The sequence below is a fragment of the Pituophis catenifer genome, unplaced genomic scaffold (assembly GCF_029215685.1).
Source record: "Pituophis catenifer annectens isolate HBS135680 unplaced genomic scaffold, rPitCat1.0.hap2 SCAF_3, whole genome shotgun sequence".
NCBI lineage: Eukaryota > Metazoa > Chordata > Lepidosauria > Squamata > Colubridae > Pituophis > Pituophis catenifer.
This window is the reverse complement of record NW_027256883.1, coordinates 66,517,158-66,543,657: the sequence shown is the minus strand read 5'-3', so window position 1 is coordinate 66,543,657 and position 26,500 is coordinate 66,517,158. Positions and strand designations below refer to the sequence as shown.

The window sequence follows — 26,500 nt, the reverse complement described above, 5'->3', positions numbered from 1 at the left end:
TTCAGTGTTTTATGTTTTATTTAATATTTCCCATATTTGCAAACCTATATATATATAAATTATTTCAAGATATATCTTCTTTTTACAGCTGGAATGTACTTCCAAAAAACATGTCATGAATAAGTCAATTTACAGATGTGAGACAGCATTTTAGCAACAAGAGTATCAAAATATTTAAGAAACTGATTTCTCATTCAATCAAAACTGAATTCAACTGAATTCAAAAGACCCAGATAAAATTACTTTTAGTTGGAACAGACCATTGCAAGACCCTAATTATTTTCCAGAGAATTACTTTTTAATTCTCTGTAAAGATTTAAAAGAAAACAATCATAAAAATGTTAACACTCTATAAAACAATAGCAAGGACATTATACAATTCAAATACAAGATATTTGCAATGATATTGTACATAAACAACAGCAAAATATTTCAGGGAATTAATTTTGAAGATACCCAATGTTTTGTAAACCGAGTAGCTTTTTCTTTTTTTACTTTACCTAGGGAACAAGAAAACAGACAATTAGTTGAAAAAAGAAGTCAAGAATGCTAAAGTTGTTGCTGTAGGTTCCATAAAAGCTCAGATTTGCCACTGCTTGAGTATTCCCATTTAAGAAAACATCTTCCATTCACTCTCAACAGAATCTATATAAAAACCACTAAAACTATAAGTCTACGGCATACTCAGTATTTGTGAATAATTTGGTTAGGTTTGCCATTATGGAGCCTGCTCATTTTATAGTAATCAAACAGAAAGGAAAAAAAGTCTTCCATCTCTGGAATTTGAGATAATTTTCTGTACCTTTCTGTAATGTCGTGAATTTGGTGGCCCAGTGAGACAAAGTACCTTGCCTCTTGTATTCCTCACCTAGTATCAAAGATCATATTTACGTGACGAATCAGACATCCACTAATATCAGAACTCCCTCACCAATCTTATAGGAATAAATGCAAAAATGTCTATTGTTCCTGGGAAGCCTTTACAGGATTTGCAAACTAAAAAGTTTTTCATTCATGTTTTCTACACAAACACAAATAGCCTTATATAAAAATTACAATTCTCAAAAATACTGAAGCAGTTTGACATCTGCTCTTCTGCGTTTTTCCCCTTTTTACTTTACGTGGTAACCTACAATCCTGGAATCTCCTGATGGTTTTGCATCCGACTGTTACCAGGTCTGACCCTGTTTGCTTTTTTTAAATGAACTAAAAATGAACTAAAATTGACTACATGCGCTGTCATATGTGACTGTTCAAGACCACAGGTGCTTTGAATGGTAAGACATCTTGAATATGCTTAGTAGTAAACAACTCTTATCTTAAATTACATGGACACCCAATTTCACACTCACACTTCATAATCATATCCCAAGGGTATAAATGTCTCTCGTGTTACAAACATCTTGAGCTACTTGTGCTTTTGCTATATTTGACCCTATTTATATTTTTCATATGTGAGATCATGTAGGAAATTACCATTTTGACGGAAGGTCCTTCAAAATAACTACAGCAATTGCTTTGGACCAGATTTTTCACTTTTAGTACATGTTCCTCAGTTAAAAGAAAAAGGGGCACACAATGTGAAATCTAAACTTAAAACAATGAAGTCAATAAAGGCACAATCACCACAAAAGCTCTTTTAAATTGTTGCTATAAGACAAAGGAATATCATCTTACCCCAAGATTTATTCACAAACTGGATTGCAGCTTTTTTAACTGCATTTTTCTTGTTTTCAACAGAAAAATATTGATTTGCTGGAATAACAAGAGAGATTTAACTGAATTGTAATTGTCATATGATCAATGTATTTTCTAAGTTCATTATACAAAGCTCCTTTACCAGTAGTTCGATTGCCGCTTGCTCCATAAAGATGGTTCTGTATAAAGTCTTTGGCATCCTGTTGCTGTCGATTGGTTAGCTCCTGGTCTTCTAACCGTACAGCCATGTAATTTGGAGGGCATCTAATGATAAAGAAACAGTGAACATATTTACTGCCTTGGTTTTCGACTTCATTTTACAGAAGCAAAACCACATTCCCTGTATTTTTGCCACATTGACTAAATAAAGCAATAACATGCAAACAAGATAACTCTTAGTTGCAGCGTGAACTACGACTGAACTCAAGCTTATCAACAGTTTTACTGTTTCAAATATTTAGCTTACATAAAGTGGTGCCACTTACAGAGTTTGCCCTTCATCTGCAATTGGTACCTCAGGTTTAAATTATTGCAAAAATCTGCTCAAAACAAAATGAATGTGCAATAGCAAACCTCATGTGCTTGTTATAACCACATTTAAGAATTACTCCACATCACTGCAAAGCCCCATCATCCATAATATGTAGGCTTCTTCACCATGCACCACCATCAATTCTACAGCTACAGCTATAACTACAGGCTTTTGAAGCTAAAACAAAGTATTTCTAAAAGTTACTGTAAGAGTGTCTTCCATTTTACCTAACTGTGGCCTCTCTTCTTAAAGTACCGTATTTTTCAGACTATAAAACACACCTAGATTTAGAGGAGGAAAACAAGGGTCCCGTTTTCACCCTCCCCGGCCCCCAGAAGCACTTTGCAGGCCAAAAATGCCCATTTTTGGCCTCCTGAACCCTTCGCGCGTCCTGTTTTTGCAGAGTGCTTCTGGGGGCTGGGGAGGATGAAAACGGGACATGCGGAGGGTTCGGGAGGCCAAAAACAGGCCCATATTCGGTATATAAGACGCACAGACATTTCCACCCACTTTTTTGGGGGGGGGGGAGGGGATGTGTCTTATAGTCCGAAAAAAAAAGTAATTTAATTTGGAGCCTTATAAAAGTACAGCATATCTCAGTGATTTGAACCTGCAGGAGACAAGTGTTTCTACAATTGCCTAAATGAGAATGTTGCTTTTATTTGAGAATAAATTGGAAATCAGTTTTCGCAAAGATGTTATCTTTTCTTGAAATTACTGTGATAATTTAGTTCATCATACCAAATAAAACAACCAAGTCAGGGCTTGCTAAACCTGGGGCCCTCTTAAGTATGGATTTCTATCTCCAGAATTATCCTCATGCTGGCCAAGAAATTCAGAGTGTTGGTCTATAAGCCATACCTGGTTGCCAACATTTCTTCTTCACTGTCTTTTTCTGAATCTTCATTTTCAACTTCATCTTCAACATTCTGATCTATAAATTAATACATGTGCTGAATATTAAAGGCCTTAAACTAATTTTAAATGGGATTCTAGAAACACTTGCTTATAAATGTGTGAAATAAACTGATGACTCTTATTATCAGAAAGAGAGTTACAGTTCGGGATCCAGCCTAAATGGGAATTTTGAAAAAATAAATAATACCATGGTAGTTAAGAATTGAGCTGCATTGCTTAATCTCCAGAAGCTTTGATGCAAATCCTCTATAAACCTGAATTCTGATAGGAATCAATTAGGAAAATTTGATAAACTGCTTAGGAAAAATCCCTGTGTCATTTTTATTAATATATTGTTTAGAAAATATAGTTCATTCTACTTGGTATTTGCTGGCAGATATGGTTATTATACTTGGTTACCTAATTTTAGCATGACCTACTGATGCACAACTTTGCTTAGTCCCCCAGAAGTAACAAAAGAGTAATATTATTTTAGTTTTGTTAAGAACTTTGTCCTTCTACAGGATAAAGCCAGAGTCCCACTTGTACTTGCTCATGGATGGAGATAACTCTGCTAACCAAGATTTAAGGTTTACATTATGTTCTATTCCTTCCACGGCAAACATGTTAACGATCAAATTGGAATGTTTTTTAACTGAAAAGAGTGGGATTACAAAAATGCCAACTTAAAAAAAATACCTAGAAGTATTTAGTGATCAATATTAAGGAATAGTAATATTTTTCTATGTAGGGTACTGTCTTATTGACTAAGACTTTCACATCATTCTTCTAGACCACTTACAAATATCTGAATGACCATCAGAGACAGAGAATTTTATATATTCATCTATTTCATATTATTATATTTATTATAATTATAAATAATATAAAGTAATATTAAATATTACTTTATATTTTTTTTCAAATGGTCCTATTCATCTCTATTTGATTCTTTGCCATATTAGATTATATGTGGATCTCAAACCACATTTTTATACTATTCACAATATAATAACACACAGTAGAGGTAACATAAAAAGTAGACTTTTATATATACCTTGTTCCTCAGATGTCGAATTGGTGCTAATGGAAGAAAAGTTGAGAAGAATTTAGAAAGAGATTTCATAATCTATAAATAAAAAGTTAATCACATGCTGCCAAACTCAATACTAAGCTAATTAAAATACATGAATTTAATGTAAATTCCTCACATTCTTTCTTTTCAGAAATTGACAGAAGTTTTTGAACTGGAGGAAATAATTTAGCCTTGTTTGAGGTAGGTTTCAAAAATAGTCAAGTACTTGACTTATTAACAGCAAAATATTTCAACCTGTTTCTTACATCACAAATTACTTTTCATTTCACAAACACCCCATACAGGTGGTCCTTGTCATAAAACCATAATGGAGCCCCAAATTTCTGTTGCTAAGTGAGAAAGTTGTTAGGTGAGTTCTGCCCCATTTTACAACTTCTTGCCATGGTTATTAAGTGAATCACTGCAGTTATTTAATAACACAGTTGTTAAGTGGCTTCCCCACTGACTCTTCTTGCAAAAGGTAATCACGACCCCAGGACACTAACCACCATAAATATGAACCAGTTGCCAAGCACCTGAATTTTTAACACTTGACCATAGGGATGCTGCAACTGTTATAAATATGAAAAATGGTCATAACTCAATTTTCTCAGTGCTGTTGTAACTTTGAACTAAATTGATTATTGTAAATCAAGTACTACCTGTAATACAATTTGATAAACATACAGTACTGTCATTTAGGGAAAATCAAGCCTGAGAGAAATGATGGAATTGACTGTTTCTCAGGATTACAGATAAAGATAACTTGGAATAGTTACATGTAGCCCAGAACGTATCTGCTTACCTGTTCTGTGTGGATGCTAACTCCTCCAAGACATTTTCAGGAAGCAGCTTTCTTTTCTGAGAAGATTAAATTTTTCCAATTAATACTATTTCTAGTCATTAACTTAGTCCTCTAATAATTTTTTGGAGACTTTGATTAGTTATAAACTATATCTAGTTAATTCAAGGCAGCAAATTTAAGTATGCAAATATAACATTATAACAATAATGTAATACCTAAATCAAGCATACGTTGAAATGGGTAGGAAACATAGTATCCTCCAGATCAGGGATGTCAAACTGGTGACGCGTGGGCCAGATATGTCATGTGCAGGCCATGCTCATCCCGACGCCACAAAGGGAAAAAATGTCATGATACGTCACGTGATGTGATTAGAGTTTGACACACATGCTCCAGATGTTTTCCACCTACAGCTCCCAAAATCCCTGATCACTTGTGTTGCTAGAAGAAAATCTCTGCATAATGCTTGTTATTGTCCCAGAATTTTTAGTTCGTAATAAGAGCACTAAAGAGTTTGCTTTTTGCAAACTGCCACATGTTCTGAAACTAGAAATAGTTTTCATGGTGGGAAATAAATCCCTAAGAATAGTTTATTTCTCTATTATTTTCTATATTCAGCACATATTCCCTTGTCATTTTCATTGCTTAAATCTGTCCAATCTGATTCTCTTTGGATATGCCGAACAAAACTCACATCATCCTCAATCAAGTCCAGCTCACTTAAAGGACACATTAAAGAAACTTTAAAATGGTAGCTGGAACATTTACAATACAATAGCAACACTTTGGCAGCTTTTCATTAAGACAAATCCTTGTTCAATAATTTTGACATGCTATTATAAATTCTCAGAAAATCAGGAAGCAGTATATGTAGTTAAATTTACAGTGAAACATGATAAAAATTACAATGGAATAAACTTTCATTATAATTACACCCTACACGAGATAGGGTGTAAACATGTCTGAACCTTTTTTATGTTTAACAAAGCATTATAAAACATTATAAACATGAGATACAAAATTACCTTTTGTTCCTTAAATAGTTCTTCTCTATGTCGTCTCTTTTCTTTCAATGTGGCCTTTTCTCTAAGAAAGCAAAATAAGACATGAATGGATTACAAAAATATACATTTGGTCCACAAAGCTGAATGCGTTCACAAAATGCTGCCTCCATACAAGGTGATGTAGTTAAAGGTTTTCCTGTTTTTAAAAATATGGGATGTGTCACTGGTTAAAATCTGTATTATTGCAATGCATATAATCAACACCCAGAACAGTAACAAGAGTTGGAAAGGACCTTGGAGGTCTTCTAGTCCAACCCCCTGTTCTCTCAAGCAGGAGAACCTATACCATTTCAGAGAAGTAAGTAGTTGTCCAATCTCTTCTTAGAAACAATAAATGATGGAGCACCTACAACTTCTGGAGGCCAGCCGTTCATCCGATTCACTGTTTTGTTAGGAAACTTCTTAGTTTTAGGTTGGATCTCTTTGATAAGTTTCCATCCGTTACTTCCTATCCTGCCCTGGATGCTTTGGAGAATAGGCCGAACCCCCCATTACAGATGATACGAGAGGCAGCTTTCCAAATTGCTTACATGGATACTGAGGCCAAGGACAACGGCGAATGGAGTTACGGAAGGGAAATTCCTACTGAAAGATTGGCAAGAAAAAAAAAAGGTTGACAATATCGGACAAAGAGCCACTCCTGAAAACTACCGCTGTAATGATTTCAAATGCAACCTCCCGCTGCCTCCGTTGGCTTTTGGCTTCTCTGCTTTGCTGTACCTGAGCGGCAATCCCGGGGGGGGGGGGGGCGCAATCGGCAGGGCAGGGCGGTTCAGGCCGCTCCGAGGCCCTCCTCACCCGCTGCCCCGGTTCCCGCGTCGGGTGGCGTAGGGCTTGTGTTACCTGCGGGCCCGCTCCCCCGCCAACCGGCGCTCCTCCGCAGCGGCTTCCCGCGCCCTCTCGAAAGTCACTTCCTCTGGGGCCTCGTCGCTTTCTTCCTCGTCGGAAAAGGCAGCGGCGGCCATAACCGCCGCTTCTCTTTGCTCCATTGCCTTAGCGCCACCACTGCGCGCCTCCATCTTGCTAACCTAACTTCCGGTGAACCTCGAACTCTATCACCGGAAGAAATCCGCCGGAACCTAAAAAGGCAGGGCGGGGGTGGGGGTTTCCGCCTACGGTACTTCGTGTGCCGGGGAAGGCAGCTCGCAAATAGAATTTTGAGATAACCCGGAAGGAGACCTTCGCCTTCATTATTGGATACTTTTTAAAAAAAAACAAAACGTTTTTGGTGGTTTGTGGAGACAACAGAAACACTTTACAGTGTAAAATACCTACAACTGGGCGTTAAAGGGTTTTTACAAGGACCACGGGAAAGTCTGTAGAGATTGTCAGTCACCCAGGTCAGGGTTGTCCCAAAGGTGCTTTTTCAGGAGGCAACTGGACTTTCTTGTTTTTTCTCTTTGAAGACGTTTCGCTCCTCAGCCAAGAAGCTTCTTCAGCTCTGACTGGATGGTGGGGACTGGAAGGATTTATATTCCTTGCAGACAGCTGGTCATTTGCATCCTTTCAGAGAGTCGTTGAGGCCACTTGGAGGTTTACCTGTGTCCTCAGGGTCACCTGAGTAGTGCTCCTGGTTCCTGTAGTCTGCAATTTTTTTCCTCTGGCAATCCATTCCTACTCCCACATCATTCCAAGGGTGTTCATCCCAAATTGTATAGCTAAAAGTTTGTAGAGATTCGTCATGGTTGTTCCAAAGGTGCTTTTTCAGGAGGCAACTGGATTTTGTTGTTTTTTCTTTTTGAAGAAAAAAGTATCCTGTCAGAGCTGAAGATGCTTCTTAGATGAGAAGCGAAACGTCTTCAAAGAGAAAAAACAAAGTCCAATTGCCTCCTGAAAAAGCACCTTTGGGACAATCACGGGAAAGAAGAACCCAAAATGTAGGTTCTGACTATGTTTCTTATACCAATTGCAGCGTTTTATGTTTCCCACTCTTTCCAAAATGAATAGAGGGGTCCGGTTCATGCCCCTTCCATGTATCTATGCATTGGATGAACGTTTTTTAAAAAAAATCGGCTATCTTTATCGTGAACAGCAAACTAAGGTAGTGGGAGTTGGAGTTGGTAGGAAATGCAGTCCAAAACCCAGGCTATTGTAATTGGACCAAAAAGTCGGATGACCACTAGAGTTTTGGTTGTCCAAATATAACAGCCTTCCCCAAACACAATGGAGAATTGCTGGCTGCTTTTCCACTAGCAGATTGGCGCAAGAGGGCAATTCACTAGGGTTGAGCGCTGCATCCTGGCTTCAATGTTGTGTGGGGGAAAAAAACACTTGCACAATCTATGGCCAAGCCTTTGCTCTGAGCCCTTCTCACTACTATGTTATGGAAGCAATTGATCCTCTCAGTATTCCTGCGGCAACTAACACCCCAACACACTGCATAAAAATTAGTTTACTTTGGTCTGTGTTGCCATCTCGTATTTCCTGATAAACACAGTAGTAGATAATCACAACTGCTCTGAAACTCCCACTTTCAGATCCGTTTCCTCTATTATTGTAGGAGACATAGACAAGAATTAAAGGGTGCAAGTCCCATTACCCTCATTTAATGGACCAGGATTGTTTTCCCAAGCAAAGCAATTGTTAAAACATCACCTAGGCTGCTTAACAGTTGTATTGCAGTGGTTAAACAAGGATTGAGCAAGGCAAGGATTTCTCATTTTTCCTGTCCTGCACAAACTGCTTCTGCTTCAACTGTCCCACTTGCTTATCTCCTCTCCATCTCTGTTCTGTTGCACAGAATGGCAAAGATGAAGACATCACTGTATTGGGCCACCACTATCTACCTGCTGCTGCCTGCTCTCTTTCCCAAACTGACCATTATCTTCTTTGCTTCTCCTTTATTGGGCTCACTGCCATTGCCCATCCTCAAGCCCCACCGAGCAGGGATCCTGTCCATAACAGAATAACAGTTGGAAGGGACCTGGGAGGTCTTCTATTCCAACCCTCTGCTCAAGCAGGAAACCCTATACCATTTTGGACAAATAGTTGTCCAATCTCTTCTTAAAAACCTCCAGTGTTGGGAGCACTCACAACTTCTGGAGGCAAGTCGTTGCACTGATTAAATTGTTGTCAGGAAAAGAAAAGGCCCCTTGCAGCTACTGTGCTGCACCATTGTCTCCCTTGCTCTTTGCTCAGCAGGCTCAGCCCACTGCCTGACTACTCTTCAATGTTGTTATTAATGTCTTGGATGAAAAGTGAAGAATACTTAGCAATTTGTGGGTGAGACATTAGAATGGATATTGTTTGTGGACAAAAATAAATTTCAAAGTGATATTAGAGAAATTGGCTGAAAATAAGTTACATTTCACACATCCAAAATCCTTAGGAAACAAATCAACTGCACAAACATAAGGCAGATATCTTGCTGAGTGTAGTTGTGAAAAAACTGCCAACTAATTTACTGGAGAAAAACCACATGCATCAGGGAAAGCAATATTTCCAAATCATATTCTAATTTGCATTGGCCAGGTTCCATCTCAAGTATTGTGCCAGTTCTAAATACTAGGATTCAGAGAAATTGGAGCAGGCTCAGAAAAGACCAGACCATAGAGTCATTCTAAGAGGGAGACAGTGGTCTCTAAATATGATTGGTTAATAAGCAACCAAGCAACAAGGATGGTAAATCCAATAAAGCAAGCTGGAAGGAGCGAAGTTTAAGCCTTGAGAAAAATGACTGAAATGGGATCTGGTATCAATTTTCAAATACCTGAAAGGATGCCATATGTAAGATAAATACTTGTTCTCTCATTCCAGAGTGCAAGACACAGAATAATAAAGTAACAGAAAAGCAGATTTTAATTTTAATGTTAGGGAGGAGAAAAAATCTTAACAGTACGTTTAACAACCCATTGAGCAGGGTTGTTAAAATTCCTGGCCCGCGGGCCGGATGCATCACACACTGGCCACGCCCAGTTTAGTGGAGGAAAAAATCCTGATACATCATGTGATGCCGCCATGACATGAGTTTGACACCCCTGCCATTGAGGGTCACTAATATTGTCAAGGCAATAGGTTTCTTTTATACTGGAGAAAGTAAGTTCATACTCACTGTCATAAGACCTTTTAAAGTCAGATCCATTTCCCAGATGTTACTTGGGTTTCATTATATGAATTATTGCTCTATATATGCCCTTAAAATACTATCCAATCTAGATAACTAAGAGCCCTATTTTAGGTGCCTTGCTAGGTTTCAAATGCAGCAATCTACTTAAACCTGAGGTGATCCTGCTGCTGGTGCCAAAAATCTGCATGTGTTGGCTCTACTTCTGGCTTGTTCACTTTTCCAATGATTCTCTAACCATGACTCTTGACAATTTGTTCCACTTTCCAGAAAACCAGAATCCAGAATTAGGTATGCCAGTGTTCCTTCTCATACCAACCTCTGCTAGCCATCGAGTTATTATGAGCTAGAACTGCAATTTGGCAGGTTTTCAATAAGTCTATCCAGGTGGACCAGGGCAGTCTAAGTAACCACTGAGTGACAGGACATAAACAGAAAAGCCTTTGAACCAGCAAGATTACATATTTGATATTACATGTTCCAACTCTGTGGTGCTCTCTTTGACCCACTTTAAGATGTCTGCCCTGAGTCCTTCGGGAGTAGGGCGGTATATAAATTTAATAAATAAATAAATAAATAAATAAATAAATAAATAAATAAATAAATAAATAAATAAATAATAAATAATAATAATAATAATAATAATAATAATAATAATAATAATAATAATATCTGGTCTTCCATGATATTTGTATAATGATACCTCTTTTGCACAGGGAACTTTGTCCTTGTCATTTGGAGAAACTTGAAACTCTGTTCCTTTGTTGTTTTTTTCTAGAGCAAGTTGTACCCCCCTCGTAATAGCACTTGCTAGCGGACGTTGCACTTGTTCTGAGCATGGTTTTGTTTGCTTTATATTGTCAGACCAGCACAATTATTACAGCTACCACAGGAAAATGCTGTCTTACTTTCAGGATTCAGTCTTGTGTTTAGGATTTTGTAATTATGAAACATTATTTATGCTTTCTACATCTTTTTGTCACACGACTGGTCACTGACCACCCATTATAAAATTACAATAATCCAAAGAGATGGTGGATGTGATCCGAGGCTTGATAATTTAAGTGGAATGCTTGAATTTGGATTCTTCAAGCATGAGCAAGATTGGCCCCTTGCAACTTTAGGATTTGAGAAATATATTTTCTCTCCAGTTCACCCAGCCAAAATGACTTGCTAAAAAGGAGAGGGGAACAACCATGGCTAATGGCATCTCTATAAAAATGCATGACCTTACGGGCATTCAGAACGGCTCACTGTGGAAGATACCAGAGGAGCATCCTAAGAGGAGGAAGAGGCAGGAAGCCACCTTGCTGCTTGTTTTCCACATTCCACAAAAGCTTTTCACGAGGAACCAGGGGCTGCAAAACATTCTCTCCCCGCTCTTTCCTATAGCACAAGCAGACCTCTGATAAGCATTGCTTTCCGTTTAATCAATCCTACGCCTAAATATTAAATTATAAAATGGAGCCTATTAAGTCATGCAGATAAAAGATAGCTAAAGATCTGCTTTAGAGTGTTTGTATATCAAGCTCATTCCCCTTCAATGTGTTTATCAGTGTTACTCTAATAACGGGCAGAATAAAATCAGTATACTGTATACTACTTGATAACATAATATAGCTTCATTTTTGATCAACAAAACAATATTAATCAATTAAAAGGGCATTGATTTATTTTAGTGCCTTAGAACAGCAAAGAAAGCTGTAATTAAGTTCATACATATATTCATTCAGCTCTGGAAGTGAACTAGAAGTAGGCAACCATATGTAAATTGAAGCTATTAATCTATTTCTTATATTGCTTACAATCTTGAGCACTTCATTTCATAACAAAGAATAATTTTGTTTACTGATTTCCTGCAAAGTACTGGAGTGTAGGCTCTATTAAAAGCTAGCTTATTCTTAAATTTTTCAGTTTTACCCATTTTCAGAAAATAATTCTGTAAAATATGAATAATGGTAACATTCTCTCTTTGCTTGACATTTATCAAAGATACAATCTGAAACTCTTAAGAGTACAAATCTCTTTTTCACCATATTTGAGCAGTTTATATATTTATATTTTCAATTCACATGATTTCCCACCCCCCAACAGTGATAACCACTTTTCATGTCTCTGTCCATCATCCTTTACCACTGCTCATTCTTGTCATCTGAGAATCGTGACTTATTTGTTCACTGTCATCTTGACATTCCATAGTTCAGTTTCAGGCAAGGTGTTTTCCACAGGAGAACTGGTTCCTCTTACATTTGCACCATTACTGAAATTGGCAATTATAGTTTTTCTCTTTCTTACTTCTCATAAATATTCAAGAGGTGGTCTTAGTTTCTTCATAGGCAAGGGCTGGAGGCAACGTAGTACCACAAGGACCTGAGAAATGGAATCTGAAAAAGAAGATTTGGGATTTAAGTTGTTTTTCAATAAATTATACATACAGTATATATTTTATTAATTTAAACCATTTATGGAGTTGCCACAGCAGTACCTATTATAAATGCATTTTGGCTATTATATCAAAACTTCAATCAAAAAACAAGGCAAACTTTGGAGAAGTGTCTGATGCCTCATGTTAGTACAGGAAGTTTATAAAAAGAGAGACCGCTAAGCTTTTTCTTATCTACAGTGTTGTTAAGAAGACATAACAAACTACTGTAAACTAGAAGGTGACCTTGTCTTTCTAACAAGCATTGATAAATCCTTCCAATTCTACTTACATTTCTGCAAAAATGGATCTCACCATAACAACAAAAGGTGTTACCTGAACTTATCCGTTGCCGGAGTGCTTTGCATGTTGAATTCTGCAACTGGCACTCCCCTGGCAGATACCTGAGGAGCAAACATAGCAGCAGGATATACTATAGAAGAAGTTCCAATCTGTGAAAGAGAAACAAAACAGGGCTGCATCAAAGTCAGCAATAGGTTGACTGAACTAATAAAGCATTCACCTGGCTTGCCCTCTAACTTTGCCTGAGGCAAATATTTGCTTTCTCAATTTCTTTTAACTAGAAAGTTTGACCCCAACCATAGGAATGCAGCATTAGGATTAAACAAATGGTAATACTAACCTTCAGCCACAGATCTACAAGCCATTTCTCAAATGCCATTCCTGCTTTGCACTCAGATGTTTCTTATCAGACCATTGCCTTGGCTGCAGCTCTTCCTTCTGTTTCTCAAAGTTACTCTCACAGCCCATTACAGTAAAATTTAGCAATTAACACAAATATCAAATCAGTTTATACAATTATTTTTGCCCACCAATTTATGCGTGCACATGTATGTGCATGTGTGTCTAGGTAATTTTTGACTCTGGCAACTCCCTGGATAAGTCCACACAGCTTTTTTGTTGAGATTTTGGAAGTAGTTTGCCACCGCTTTCCTCTCCTAAGAGTTACTGGCCCAAGATTTCCCCCCAGCTGGCTTTGTGCCTAAGATGGGACTAGAACTCAAAATATTTTCTTCTAATGCTTTAAACCACTGCATCAAACTGGCTCTCGTTGATTATAATAAGAAATTATAATTTTAATTTAATTATCATTAATAAAATTTGACAATATTGACCTATACAGTGCTAATTTGGGGATGCCTCAACTTAGTAATTTTTCTTAGAACTTAGAACAATAGGTTGGAAGGGACCTTGGAGATCTTCTAATCCAACCCCATATCCATGACAGGAGATCCTATACTATTACGGAGAAATGGCTGTCCAATCTCTTAATGTCACCTTTGCCCACTCCTGAGTCAGCTCTTAAGCAACCATGGCTGATTTGGAAAAAAACTCATAAATTGACATTTTTGAACACTGATGTTGGAAAAGGCTCATGAGAATATTGTGGACAGCCAAGAAAACAATTCGATGGATTATCAAACAAATGACCAGGTTCCAAATATCCTACTTTGGATATATGACCTAGATGTCTGGAGAAAGCTCTGATCCTGAGAAACATGAAAGGAAAGAGAAGAAGTAAACTGGCAAGCAGGTGGTGATGGATGAACCATTGGAAAACCTGAAATCCCAGGATAGGGACAGATCACCTTAGAGAAAATCTCACTGGATGGATGCCAAGAAGTTGACAATGACTTGATGGCACATAATCAAGCTGGACTGGAGCAGAAAAACCCACAGCTGGTTACTAGGTTGGAAAAATGAAAAACAACCCAGAAGAAAGCAGTGTATCATCTACAGGTAGCCCTCGACCTAAGACAAGAATAGAGCCCAAAATTTCTGTTGCTAAGTGAAACACTTGTTAAGTGAGTTCTGCTCCATTTTACAACCTTTCTTCCCACAGCTGTTAAATGAATCACTGCAGCTGTTAAGTTAGTAATCCGGTTGTTAAGTGAATCTGGCTTCCCCATTGACTTTGCTTGTAAGGAGGTCACACAATGGGATCACATGACTCCAGGACACTGCACCCGTCCTAAATATGAACCAGTTGCCCAGCATCAAAATTTTAATCGTATGACTAAGGGGATGCTGCAACGAACTGTTGTAAGTCGAGGACTACATGCATATTGTTGTCAATGAAGCAAGCTACACTTGATATTTGTTGAGAGATATCTCTCCTAAAAACCATACATTTTTGCTTAGTTAAATGTCCTAACACAGGTGCAGTACAAGAAACAGGTGCAGTAGTTTAAATGTTGGACTAGGATCAAGGAAACCCTGATTCTAGTTGTCTTTTAGTCATGACAACTCCTTAAGTTCTCTTTTGGCCCAGCCTATCTCATAGTTTAGTGGAAGGCAAAACAGAAGGAGGGAGTACTATGTACAGATATTTAACTCCTGAATTAAAAGTGGAATACAAAGTTAATGAAGTAAGAAAAGCAAATAAGTTTTAAAAACTACTTACCACCAAACAAAGATCACATATCTCAAGTTCTTTTTCAACCTCTGTAAGGATATTAGAATCCAAAGTTTCTCCAAACCATACAACATGAGGTCGCAAGAGGCCATTGCACAGTTCACATCTGTCTCCCCCCAAATATGGAGAAGTTATATATATAATTTAAGCAAAGCAGAAAGATTAGTAAAGCAGTATAAAAGAGGTGATCACTTTACTTTAGAATATGTTGCACATGTATCAACTTCAGTGCAAAATTATTGAATATTATTTAAATTCTAGAAAAATCCATTAGGAAAATCTTCATACTTTATACAGTATATTTAATCCAAATAAGTTATTCAAAATATTTCACCAATATTGATATTGTTATGCAAATAAATATTCCAATGAAACAAATCTAAGTTTTTGAATATTAAAATAGAGAAAATTATGTATATAATGCTGCTAAAAATCACCAGAGCAAAAAAAATTACCCAGCTTAGGTAAGTCATAAAACAAAAGGCTGGACTTTTATAATATTAATATGAAACTCATCATCTTGGTCTATGATAGCATAAATCCACTGTGATTTTAATTATAGTTTAATCCTAAAACTGAATTTCGAATTAAGGATAATTGAATTAAATATATACTTAGAAATGCAGCTTATAATACAGATGTCAGTAGCCCAGTAGGTATCCACAAATGGATACTAGTCCTCAGCAAAACTGAGAGGGAGATTTGAGACAATTCTACTTCTCCTGGAAGCTTGGGCATCCATTCCCAAACCAATGTAGAAGTAGGGAGGGGGAATAAAAGGAAAAATCCTGGAAAAAAAGATCCCTATCACTGATGGATTATTTTTATCATGAGCGTGACACTAGCTAGATGCTACTAATACTTTCATGTACAAAGTGTTTTAATGTCAATGCAAATGTTTTCTGATTGTTTGAACAAGAGTGTACATAATGTGTATTCTTTTATGCTGTCCAACAAATGCTCTTACATAACAGAGGCAGCATGTATAATTCTGTTCCCCCTCTGAACATTACAGTAATGAATATGAAAGCTGCAAACTTGTGGTCATTCAACTGCAACACAGATCTTTTTGTAGGGCAAATCATAATATCATGGATAAACACACACACACACACAGTATTTTTTTTTTTTTTAGAAAACTGACATGAGATCAAAAATTGCATGAGATCAAAACTTACCGAGGGAGATCTCCCACAGGAATAGTAGCTTCTTCCGTTTCAGGATCTGGAGCACTAGAATTGTTAACAATAATAAAAATAAACATTTTACTATAATAAAGTACCACATAAGTATCATATTCTTTCTGATACTAGAAAATCTCTAGTATTGATCTTATTTTAGTGAGATAACCAACAACACGCACATTTTTTTCCTCTTGAAAACTAGTTTGAAAAAAGCAATAATGATTTTAAGAAATAGGCTTAATTGGCAATAACAAGGAAAAGTTTTACTCTAATGGGAAATGAATACAGTATTTTGCACATTTCCATGTAATAAACCTTTTCTTTTTCTTTCCTTTTTCCTACTTTAGATATCTTATTTTTTGAGATATAATTTTCTTGAAATTTTAAACATTAAGGAAGTAATTCAGCAAAACATCAGTCTTTGCACAGTCCTCATAATTGCTCACCTGTGTAAATGCTCAAGCAGAAGTTTATATCCCTCAACTGTTCTTGGAATTGTGCCTCAAAATTACAAATAAAACGGCTAACAATTCTACATAGCAGCAACAGTAAAATTCTACATATATGACGTAGGGGCCTACACAGGATAGCAGCTTGCCCACTCTAGATTCATGTAGCTTGCCTGCCTATTTAATGGTATCCTGTATTTCTATCATTCTTCACTAATAAAAATTGTGATTATCATAGAACAGATAATTACCCTTTTCCAGCTAAAGCAGGACAGATTGGACTGTTGTAATTCTCCACCACATTTCTACAACTGGTGCATCGGGTTTTGAATAAGCTACCTGTAACATTAAGCAATAATATCAGATTACAATATTAATTTTTAAACTTTTATTTCTGGTAAAACTACAGGAACATGATACATCCTATTAAAATGAGAAGTAACAATATAGCTTTCATCAACATACAACAAAATCAAAGTTAATTGTAATATTTTGAAAACTGGAATGTAAGAGCCAACAAGTACAAGTTATAAAATTACTACTACAAAAGGAATGGTAAACAGCCAATTATTTTTTGGTTTACATTTCCAGACATTAAAAATGCTTGCCTTACAGAGATGTTTTAAGTTCCTACATACTTGTAATTTGGGCATACGTAATGTTCATGCATATTTCTAGAGCTACAATATTGCCCATTTCCCTTTCTTGCACAAATGACTCCCTTCAAGATCTGCTGGAGGTAGGACAGGAATAAGAGAGAAAAAAGGATCCCCAACTGTTCTGTATAAAAATGTGCACATAAGCCTTGAAACCTTAACTTGTTTATATATGTAATTCTTACTCTATTTTCAGATGTTAATTTATAATCCACATTTTCAGTTCATCTTATATATTAAAGAAAACAATGCTTTTTTTACTAAATAGAGTCAAAACACTGCCTATTTCTTTGAGCAGTGGTGTTGGGAAAAGGAGTAATAAAGGTGGTCCTCCATTTACAAAAGTTCATTTAATGACCATTCAAAGTTACAATGGCACTGAAAAAGTGACTTATAACTGTTTTTCACACTTACAACAGTTGCAGCATCTCCATGGTCATGTGATCAAAATTCAGATGCTTGGCACTGGTTTATATTTATGACGGTTACACTATCCCATGGTCATGTGGTCTTCTGACAAGCAAAGTCAATGGGGAAGCCAGATTCTCCTAACAACTTTGTTACTAATTTAACAATTGCAGTAATTCTTCTAACAACTGTGACAATAAAAGTCATAAAATTAGGCAAAACTCACTGAACAAATTTCTTGCTTAGCATCAGAAATTTTGGGCTCAACTGTGGTCGTAAGTTGAGGACTACCTGTATTATCCTATTCTTCCATATTATTTCCTTAATCAAAATCCTTTCTTTATTATTTTTGCTCACAAGCTAAAATATAAGAAAAAGTTTTCCTCTCAATCTTTAAAATATAAGCATAAAAGATATTTTGGTACTCTGCTGAGGGAGAATCAAGACAAAGAAAGAACCCAGTCATAGCATGCGCAAAATCTTAGTGTGGAATCTATACTGACCAATAATTATTTATAATGATTTATTAATATAAAATATGGTTAAATGAGCCCTTTCTGTGAATTCTTACCATGAATTTCTAAAACATGCTTTGATCCTGCTCTTTTGTGGAGTTCATCAATGTTTTGTGTGATGATCGCAACACTCCTGCCTTGCTTGCTTATCTTAGCCTCACACTCTGCTATGGCAAGGTGTGCAGGGTTTGGTTGTTTAGTCATCATTAATTCTCTACGGTAATGATAGAATTCCCACACTCGAGAGGGATTCCTTGCAAAAGCCTCTGGGGTAGCCAGTTCCTGTGAGAGGAAAAAATGTTTCTTATTTTGCTAAAAGAAAGAAATATTCATAGCTGACTATGAAGACTGACTTCATTATATGAAGTTGTAACAATATAAAATCAGCTTGCATTTATACAGTGTATTCCTATGTTCAAAATGCTTTATGAATATCATGGGGAAAGGTTAGTATAACTTTGACCTGTTTGTTTAAAACCACATATTATATCAAAGCAAGTTTTTATATAAATATAAGGTTTATATAGTATCATTTAAAATATAGAATTGTAAAGCTTATTGATAATGGATGCTACAAAATGCAGAATTTACATCAAAGAATCTCCATTGCAGTAACTTCCATTTCAGCTTCTCAAAGTCTATTCAAGGGCTAGATTTTTGTGACACTTATCTTACTAATTACACTTAGAAAAGTCAATTAAGACAATTTCAGGCTCAGGTGACAAACCAGTCAGTAAATTCCTGTCATAACCAATGGATTGACACTAGGTGATCCAAAAAGCAAAACAAAACAAAACAAAAAAAGGCCACAGTTGTACTAATCTTTTTCCATTATATTCATTATTTATTGATTGATTCATTCATTTAACCTCTATGCAAAATACAGGCTGAAGAAGATTGAATTGAAAGAAGGAGAGCATAGTATTAAACTAGAGGAAAAAACTGCATTATACTAACGATACTACTCTGAAAGCTGGAAAAGCAAATAATGACATTGCAGTAATGAAAATCAAGGAACAGAGTGAAAATGAGACTAAACACAAGTAGTCCTCAAATTAAAAGGAGCTCTCTTCAGAAGTTTATAATGTTTGGAAAGGTAGAAGGAAAGGAAAAGAGGACAATCAGCAGTAAGTTGAATGGACTAGATTACAGCACAATAGATGCACCATTGGAGTAATTTAAGGGATCCTTAAGAGGACGGATCACACGTATACAGAGGATCCATTCATGTGGTCACTAAGGGTCAACACTGACTTGATGGCATATAGTTCAAAGATAGGACTATCTTCACTAACTTATGTTGAAGCTGTGTGAAAATAAGTTTGGTTCAATAAATAATATTCATTATTCAATAAATACATAATAAAATTCAATAAATACGGTGAAATTATAGTTATGGTGAAATTTGAAATAGCTTAAACAGTATTATTTTTAGCCATTAACTTAATCAACTATTCTTAAAATCAGAAACAAATACATTGAGAAAAATTTAATTTGTAGAGACAAGTACACAAATAAGGCAATCTCAATTACACTAAAATTGTCTCTCCTTCCTATATGACATTGAAAGTCTTAAAGAAATCTTGGGGGGAAAAGAAAAAGAGTCCATTTGTGACTCAAAAAGAAAAAAGGATGTATTACTATAACTTATCAAATCATACTGTCAATTCGGTGAAATCTCAATGTACCAAACCTTATACAACAAGCTTCACTTAGAATGGACTAATTCTTAGAATGTGTTGTTTGCAAATATATTGATGAAAACACCATTTGTGTCATTATCATTCCTTAATACTTTGTCATTTGCATCATTTGTATAATGTGGAACATTGATTGAACGGCATCATTGAGAGTTGCATAGCATATAAATTTAATTATTATGCATATTATACAAATTACCCCCAGGTTAGTGTCTTTCATAAATAATGAACACCCTTTTAGAATAGAATAAAATAGAATAGAGTTGGAAGGGACCTTGGAGGTCTTCTAGTCCAACCCCCTGCTTAGGCAGGAAACCCTACACCACTTCAGACAAATGGTTATCTAATTTCTTCTTAGAACTTCCAGTGTTGAAGCATTTACAACTTCTAGAGGCAAGTTGTTTCACTGATTAATTGTTCTGTCAGGAAATTTCTCCTCAGTTTCTCCCCCAACTAATCCATTAAAATAAGATTTTATATTATGTTAATAAAAGTTAATAATTCTAACAGAATTTAACTACGGTACATTCACGTTTACTACACATAAGCATTCCAATCTACACTGAGACAATTTTGAAATATGACACTGTTGTGTTTCATCTAATAATACACTGAATGATTAGCTAACTAGCCTACATATCAAGATTTTAAATCTACCACAGAGTGATGACATTCTAAGCAAAGGACTTGGTTTTGACTTAGAACACAGCGTGAGCCAGGCCACAGTATCAAACCATACTCAAAGCAAACTGTTGCTTAACACGTCATACTAGGTTCTTAAAAAGTATTAAGGCTTTTAAATAATATTTAGCATCCTGAAAGTATACCAATACTACATACTTGTGCATGCCATTTCCTCCAAAAGCCTCCTGCACCTCGGAAAGTTGGAACGCCACTCTCTGCACTGATTCCAGCCCCTGTGATAATTGCTATATGTTTTGCTTTAGCAAATATATCTCGAAATTCAGCAAGATCTTAAAAATATAAGAAAAATACAATTACATTTTTCAAACATGCTTTCAATACACATGTTATTTTGATTAGAGTGTGGAAAATTTATAGTGAAATTATTTTTCAACTATAAAAGTTCCTCTTCTGGGTGGTCCTAAATGAATTCAATCCAATAAGATCTGCCTGAATGTTAGATATGGATCTTAACATTTCTAAGGAGGAGGACAGGCGAACATGTCCCAAAGGTAAATTATGCTTGCATATTAGTCTTTTGAGTATTTAAACTGGAGTTTAAAAAAGAAAATAGATCGTTTATACTCAAAATCAGATACATATGAAACCTATTTTACACAGTAAAATCCAAGGAATCTTATGCAGCTTGGCATATACGTCCTAAAAATTAGAAACAGACTTTTCAACAATTTGTATTGATATTTCCTTGTTTTTACCTAAGTATGTCAAAGAAATAACAGCTTAGTTCTATGATTATCTAGCATATCTAATCAATTTATTTTAAAAATGTTCTTTCTGAAGCTAATGTTAATTGCTATTTGTTTGTCAAATTTAGGAGGTCCAACTCTGTAAAATCATTGGGTTGCATACAATATTAAAAAATAGAACCAATACAATAAGGAAAAGAATTAAGCACATCCAAAAGAAAAAAAAAACATTTCAATTAACATATCAAGGGATATAAGGGCTTCCCACCCACAATAATATAAGGTCTAAGGAAAAAGATGGTTTCTGGAAACTTTCTATAGTTAACTTGCAAACCTGAGTTAATAAAAATGTTTGATTAGCTTTAAAAATAGACCGAGGAATAAGAAACAAGGAGATTTCATATGGATAGTTTAATACAGTATGAAATCTGTGTCCCTCTCCCCTTCCAGATTTTATATTATAAATAAATCTCATTTTTTGATTTGAAGGGAAGAAGCAGGCAAATTTGGGGAGATGAATCACCAGATTGCTGTTTTTAAACCAAAGGATATTTTGGGGGAAATAGACATGGACAGAGAAATTATGAGGAAGATATAGTGGCACAGGAGAAGCAATCACATGATCATATTAAATAAGATGGTCATAAACAATTTATTTGCTCTCTTCATTCAAGCTAATAAAGCTAAATTCAAGCTAATTCAAGCTAATACATTTGCCAGTTTTATTTTTAAAAGTTCCTTAAATGTACCCAAAATATTCCTTTAATAACAGAAAATAAATTAAATTCCATTATCTGTACAGTCTCCATCATCAACTGTTCTCAATGCCTACATGCTGGGCATGTCTGATGTCACAATTCCTTTGTTATACAAGAAATGATATTTTTAAACTTCTGAATTTATAAAAGAATCCCATCTTACTTGAACTGGGTCGTGCCATTTCAAAGTATGCCCTTTCTTTCTTGGCTGGAGCAAATTTAAGCCCGCAATATACTTGAGAAACCACGTTCCTCACGGTAAGGTTGAAAAGCTTCATTAGGATTCTGTATTCTGCTAAGTGAGATTGAAAAGAGTAAAGTGGAAAAGTAGCCATTTGACAAAATAAAAAAAGCAAAATGCATTTGCCTGCATTTATCCTGCATATATTTCATAGTATAGTAAATACCACCCTAATAAATTGGCCTACATTATGAATTACAGTCCATTCTAGTCCAGAGCACATAAATGTAGTATAATACATTGCTTCTTATATTAGCTCTTCTGTGATAGAATTTTCCACAAAGATTGCATCCTTCTTTCTTCATTTTGCCCATAGCCTTCCTGCTAATACAAGTTGTTAAAGCTTTTTAAGGCTTATTCACCAGACTGACACAAGTAAAGAGAACACCTGAAACTGGAAGCTTGAGAAATTATTTATCAAAATGTATCTTTTCTCATAGAAGAGAAAAAAGTCTAATTTTATTCACTGAAAGACCAGTTCAATGCAATTTATAGCATTAATTTTTAAATTGTACCCTAATTAAGTTTAAGTTTTTATAAAACCGTTTTTTAAAATCTGATGGTAACATTTATCTCAATATACTGTCTACTAACTTAGATAAGATTATTCACATTTCCTGCCTTATCAGTATAATGGTGCTAGCTGTGATTTAAAAAAAAAATCCTTTATTTTCATAAATAACTGAAGGTGGCAAACATATCTAATACCCCTTCTTCCTCCTTTTCCCCCACAAGAACAACTCCGTGAAGTGAACTGGGTTGAGAGAGATTGGCCCACTTCTTTTTGCTTTGCAGCCATATTTCTCATATTCCCTTATTTTGGTATACAATTCTTCTTATCATGATTTTTCTTACTCCATACTGTGTTCTAGAAAACCTTTCTATAAATCTATAAATCTACTGCATATTTTCTTAAACCAATGCCTAGTATTTGAGTCAGGATTGACTTACATGATGATTTACATGAACACATCTTTGCAGTTTTCTTAGCATGATGTAGAAATGATTTAAAAATCAATAGCAGATTTAGCAAAATTTAGATTTAACTTTGCTTTTTAGCAAAGCTAGATTTAACTTTGCCTATGAAGATTCTCAGTCATCCAGGTTATGGTTGTCCCAAGGGTGCTTTTTCAAGAGGCAACTGGACTTTCTGATTTTTCTTTGAAGACGTTTCACTTCTCATCCAAGAAACTTTTTCAGCTGACTGGATGGTGGGGAATGGAAGGATTTATCCTCCTTGCATGGCATTATTACAGCGAGTTGTTAAGGCCACCTGGAAGTTTATCTGTGTCGTCAGGGTGACCTGAATGGTGCAACTGGGTGTGGAGCTTTCTCCGAACTGTTGAAAGGACTGTGTTGTAGACTGAAGATAGATCGTCTTGTATCCCTCCCTCTCTTTTGAGAGAGGGCTGTTCAATTTTGACATAGATGGCCTCTTTGACCCTTTTTTCAAACCAGCAGTCCTCTCTGTCCAAAATGTGGACTTTGCTATCTTCAGAACAGTGGCATTTGTCTTTTAAATGCAGATGGACTGCTGAATCTAGTCCTGATGGGCTTGTTCTCCTATGTTGTGCCATGCGTTTATGAAGTGGTTTATGAAGCTGTCTGCAAGGAGTATAAATCCTTCCATTCTCCATCATCTAGTCAGAGCTGAAGAAGCTTCTTGGATGAGAAGCGAAACATCTTCAAAGAAAAAACCAGAAAGTCCAGTTCCCCCTTGAAAAAGCACCTTTGGGAGACTCAACTTTGCTGTGATTATAAATGACTCAAAGGGACTTCGCTGTCATAAGTGACTCAAATTGTTCAAGTTACAGAGACCCTTACAAGAAGACTTACCAGATGTCACCCAATGTATTGGTTATTAAAGCATTCATACATTCACTTTTAGTTGTGAAAATTCACTAGGAATGCTGATGTTATTAGGTAGAAAGCCCATTGCCAAAATAAGTAGAGGGAAGAAAGTTGTTTTGAGAGGGGGGGAGGTAATGCCCAGTGGAACATAATACTGCAATCCCATTCAGTTCCAACTGGAGTTCTAAAGGCAAAAAATAACAAAATTTAAGAAGAAAAAAAACTATATGGAGAGATATGTTTTGATCAAACCAATTTGAGCCACCCAAAGCTTCCTAATCAATAAAACAGGACTGGAGGTAGGGACCGCAGATGTCCCATGAAGGCGAATAAACACTTGACACCTTTTAAAAAAAACTAGATTAAATGACTATTTAAATTCAACAGATCTGTATTTACGTGGCCTATCTTTTTCAGTTCTGCTTACTGCATATAACTAATGGAGGGAAAAGAAGGAAAACACCAGAACTTTAGTTAGCACAATCGCACATTTGCTACCTCGAGACAATGTAAAATACGTACGTACATACATAAAGGTAGTCCTCGACTTAAGACCACAATTGAGCCCCGAATTTACGTTGCTAAGCGAAAAATTTGTTAAGTGAGGTTTGCCCCATTTTACCACTTTCCTTGCCACAGTTAAGTGAATCACTGCAGCTAGTAATGTGGTTGTTAAGTGAATCTGTCTTCCCTATTGACTTTGCTTGTCAAAAGGTCCCAAAAGATGATCAGATCACATCACATCACATCACATCACATCACACACACACACACACACACACACACACACACACACACACACACACACACGGGGCCCTTGTAACTGTCATAAATGTGAGTCTGTTGTCAAGCATCCGAATGTCAATCACGTGACCGTGGGGGAGGCTGCAATGGTCGTAAGTGTGAGAAAGGGTCGTAGGTCACTTTTTTCAGGGCCGTTGTAACTTCGAACGGTCACTAAATGAATGGTCGTAAGTCGAGGACTACCTGTATTACAAAGGTGGGGTATCAATATGTTGTTCTTATTATTTCTGTCACAAACGGCAAGAAGCAGGCCTAAGCAGACCGGGGCCCGCCTCCACCTCCACCCCCCGCAACACAGGCCAGCCAGCGCTTCTGGACTCGCCCAAGAGGGGCTGGAATTGGTTCTTCCTCCTCCAGTAATGAGGCAGCCGAAAAGCCAGCAAAGAAACTCCCCGCCCCGGGCCGCACCTGGTTGTCAGGTCTGTCCCCCGCTCCCACTCAGAAAGCGGAGCCGACTGGTGAAACCCACGGACGGAACCCAGCGCTCCCGGTTCCCCGAGACTACGAGTTTGGACCGAGCGGCCGCGTTACTTACCCCGAGCCCCACCTCACGCTTCCCCGGGCCCGTCCAGCCAGCGCGACCGTAGCCCGCCAGGAAGTGGCAAGCAGGCCTGGCTGCCTGAGCGCCCTCCCTCCCCCCCTGCAGCGCGCACGAGGAAGCCCTGCGTGAAAACTGGCACGTCCCCCGCGTGCCGGTCGTCCCTCAACTACCCCTTCTGGGGTTGCTATGGCAGCGGTGGGAGGGAGGGAAGGGGGGGCAGAGGGCAGGCGGCCACGACTCTGTCGCTCTCGCTTCGAACTGACAGGCGTCGCCAGCGAGGCGGGGTTTAGCGCCAGGCTTTTATGGGATTTTTTTTTTTTAGGAATTCTGGGAGTTGAAGTCCGCGTAGCTTAAAGTTGCCCAATATGAGAAGCACTGGTCTAGATCAGAGGGTTCCAAGCTTGGCTACTTTAAGACATTGTGGACTTCAACTTCCAGAATTCCTCAGCCACGGTAGAGAGTCCTGGGAGATGAAGTCCACAAGTCTTAAAGTGGCCAAGTTTGGAGTCCTTTGATGTAGGTGGTGGAAAGGAGCTGCTGAACTATGTTTGGAGCAAATATATGTAGAAATCAGTCAACAGGGTTTGCTCAGAAGCACCCGAGAAAGGTTCCAATCCTAGAAGACTTAAAGGTAAAGGTAACCTGTCCAGTTGTGAAGGAACCAGTGTTTTTCGAAGACATTTCTGTGGTCATGTGCTGTTATCTTGCCACCTTCTTGGTACCTATTTATCTACTCACTTTGCATGCTTTCAAACTGCCAGGTGGGCAGCAGCTGGGACAAGTAACAGGAGTTTACCCGGCCCAATGGTGCTCAGGTTTTGAACCCTGGCTGTCAGTTTTCCAGCTCATAAATCCAGTATCTTTAATCACTGGGCCATCACTCCCACACCTAGAAGTATTACAATTCAATTTTCTTCCAAAAGAATGATTATAAAATAACTGAGTTTATTTCAGATCTTGAGGTATTGTTTTCTGCTTGATTGTTTGAGGAGTGTTAATATTTGATTAT

At 37.0% G+C, this 26,500-nt stretch overlaps 2 protein-coding genes across 5 annotated transcripts; both read right to left on the bottom strand.

The window, feature by feature from the left end:
• On the bottom strand, window positions 1–7,104 carry NOL7 (nucleolar protein 7). Its single transcript, XM_070940673.1, has 8 exons — window positions 6,915–7,104; window positions 6,033–6,093; window positions 5,008–5,063; window positions 4,185–4,210; window positions 3,092–3,164; window positions 1,841–1,962; window positions 1,678–1,755; window positions 1–500 (listed from the first exon to the last, which is right to left on the bottom strand). The coding sequence occupies exons 1-8, from the start codon at window positions 7,088–7,090 to the stop codon at window positions 433–435; spliced, it is 660 nt and encodes a 219-aa protein (XP_070796774.1). The 5' UTR covers window positions 7,091–7,104; the 3' UTR covers window positions 1–432.
• Window positions 7,105–11,780: 4,676 nt separating this feature from the next.
• SIRT5 (sirtuin 5) lies at window positions 11,781–25,705 on the bottom strand. 4 transcript variants are annotated; one of them, XM_070942486.1, is made up of 9 exons: window positions 25,486–25,705; window positions 22,218–22,349; window positions 20,746–20,879; window positions 18,262–18,487; window positions 16,878–16,965; window positions 16,172–16,225; window positions 14,982–15,099; window positions 12,893–13,008; window positions 11,781–12,518 (listed from the first exon to the last, which is right to left on the bottom strand). In XM_070942486.1, exons 2-9 carry the CDS (start codon window positions 22,330–22,332, stop codon window positions 12,443–12,445), a joined length of 927 nt encoding a protein of 308 aa, XP_070798587.1. In that variant the 5' UTR covers window positions 22,333–22,349; window positions 25,486–25,705; the 3' UTR covers window positions 11,781–12,442. The 4 variants fall into 4 exon arrangements, with proteins under 4 accessions (XP_070798587.1, XP_070798586.1, XP_070798588.1 ...); XM_070942485.1 differs by having other exon boundaries at window positions 22,218–22,346; XM_070942487.1 differs by lacking the exon at window positions 25,486–25,705 and adding an exon at window positions 24,132–24,382.
• Window positions 25,706–26,500: the final 795 nt, after the last annotated feature.

Coding starts and splice junctions, on each gene's coding strand:
- NOL7 (XM_070940673.1), bottom strand. CDS start 7,090: ATGGAGGCGCGCAGTGGTGGCGCTAAGGCAATGGAGCAAAGAGAAGCG. Junction 4,211..5,007: donor TTAGCATCCACACAGAACAG/GTAAGCAGATAC, acceptor TTCTTCCATTAG/CACCAATTCGACATCTGAGG. Junction 501..1,677: donor GTTTGTGAATAAATCTTGGG/GTAAGATGATAT, acceptor CTTGTTCCCTAG/GTAAAGTAAAAAAAGAAAAA.
- SIRT5 (XM_070942486.1), bottom strand. CDS start 22,332: ATGAAGCTTTTCAACCTTACCGTGAGGAACGTGGTTTCTCAAGTATAT. Junction 16,966..18,261: donor GCATGTTTTAGAAATTCATG/GTAAGAATTCAC, acceptor TTAATGTTACAG/GTAGCTTATTCAAAACCCGA. Junction 12,519..12,892: donor CCGGCAACGGATAAGTTCAG/GTAACACCTTTT, acceptor CTTCTTTTTCAG/ATTCCATTTCTCAGGTCCTT.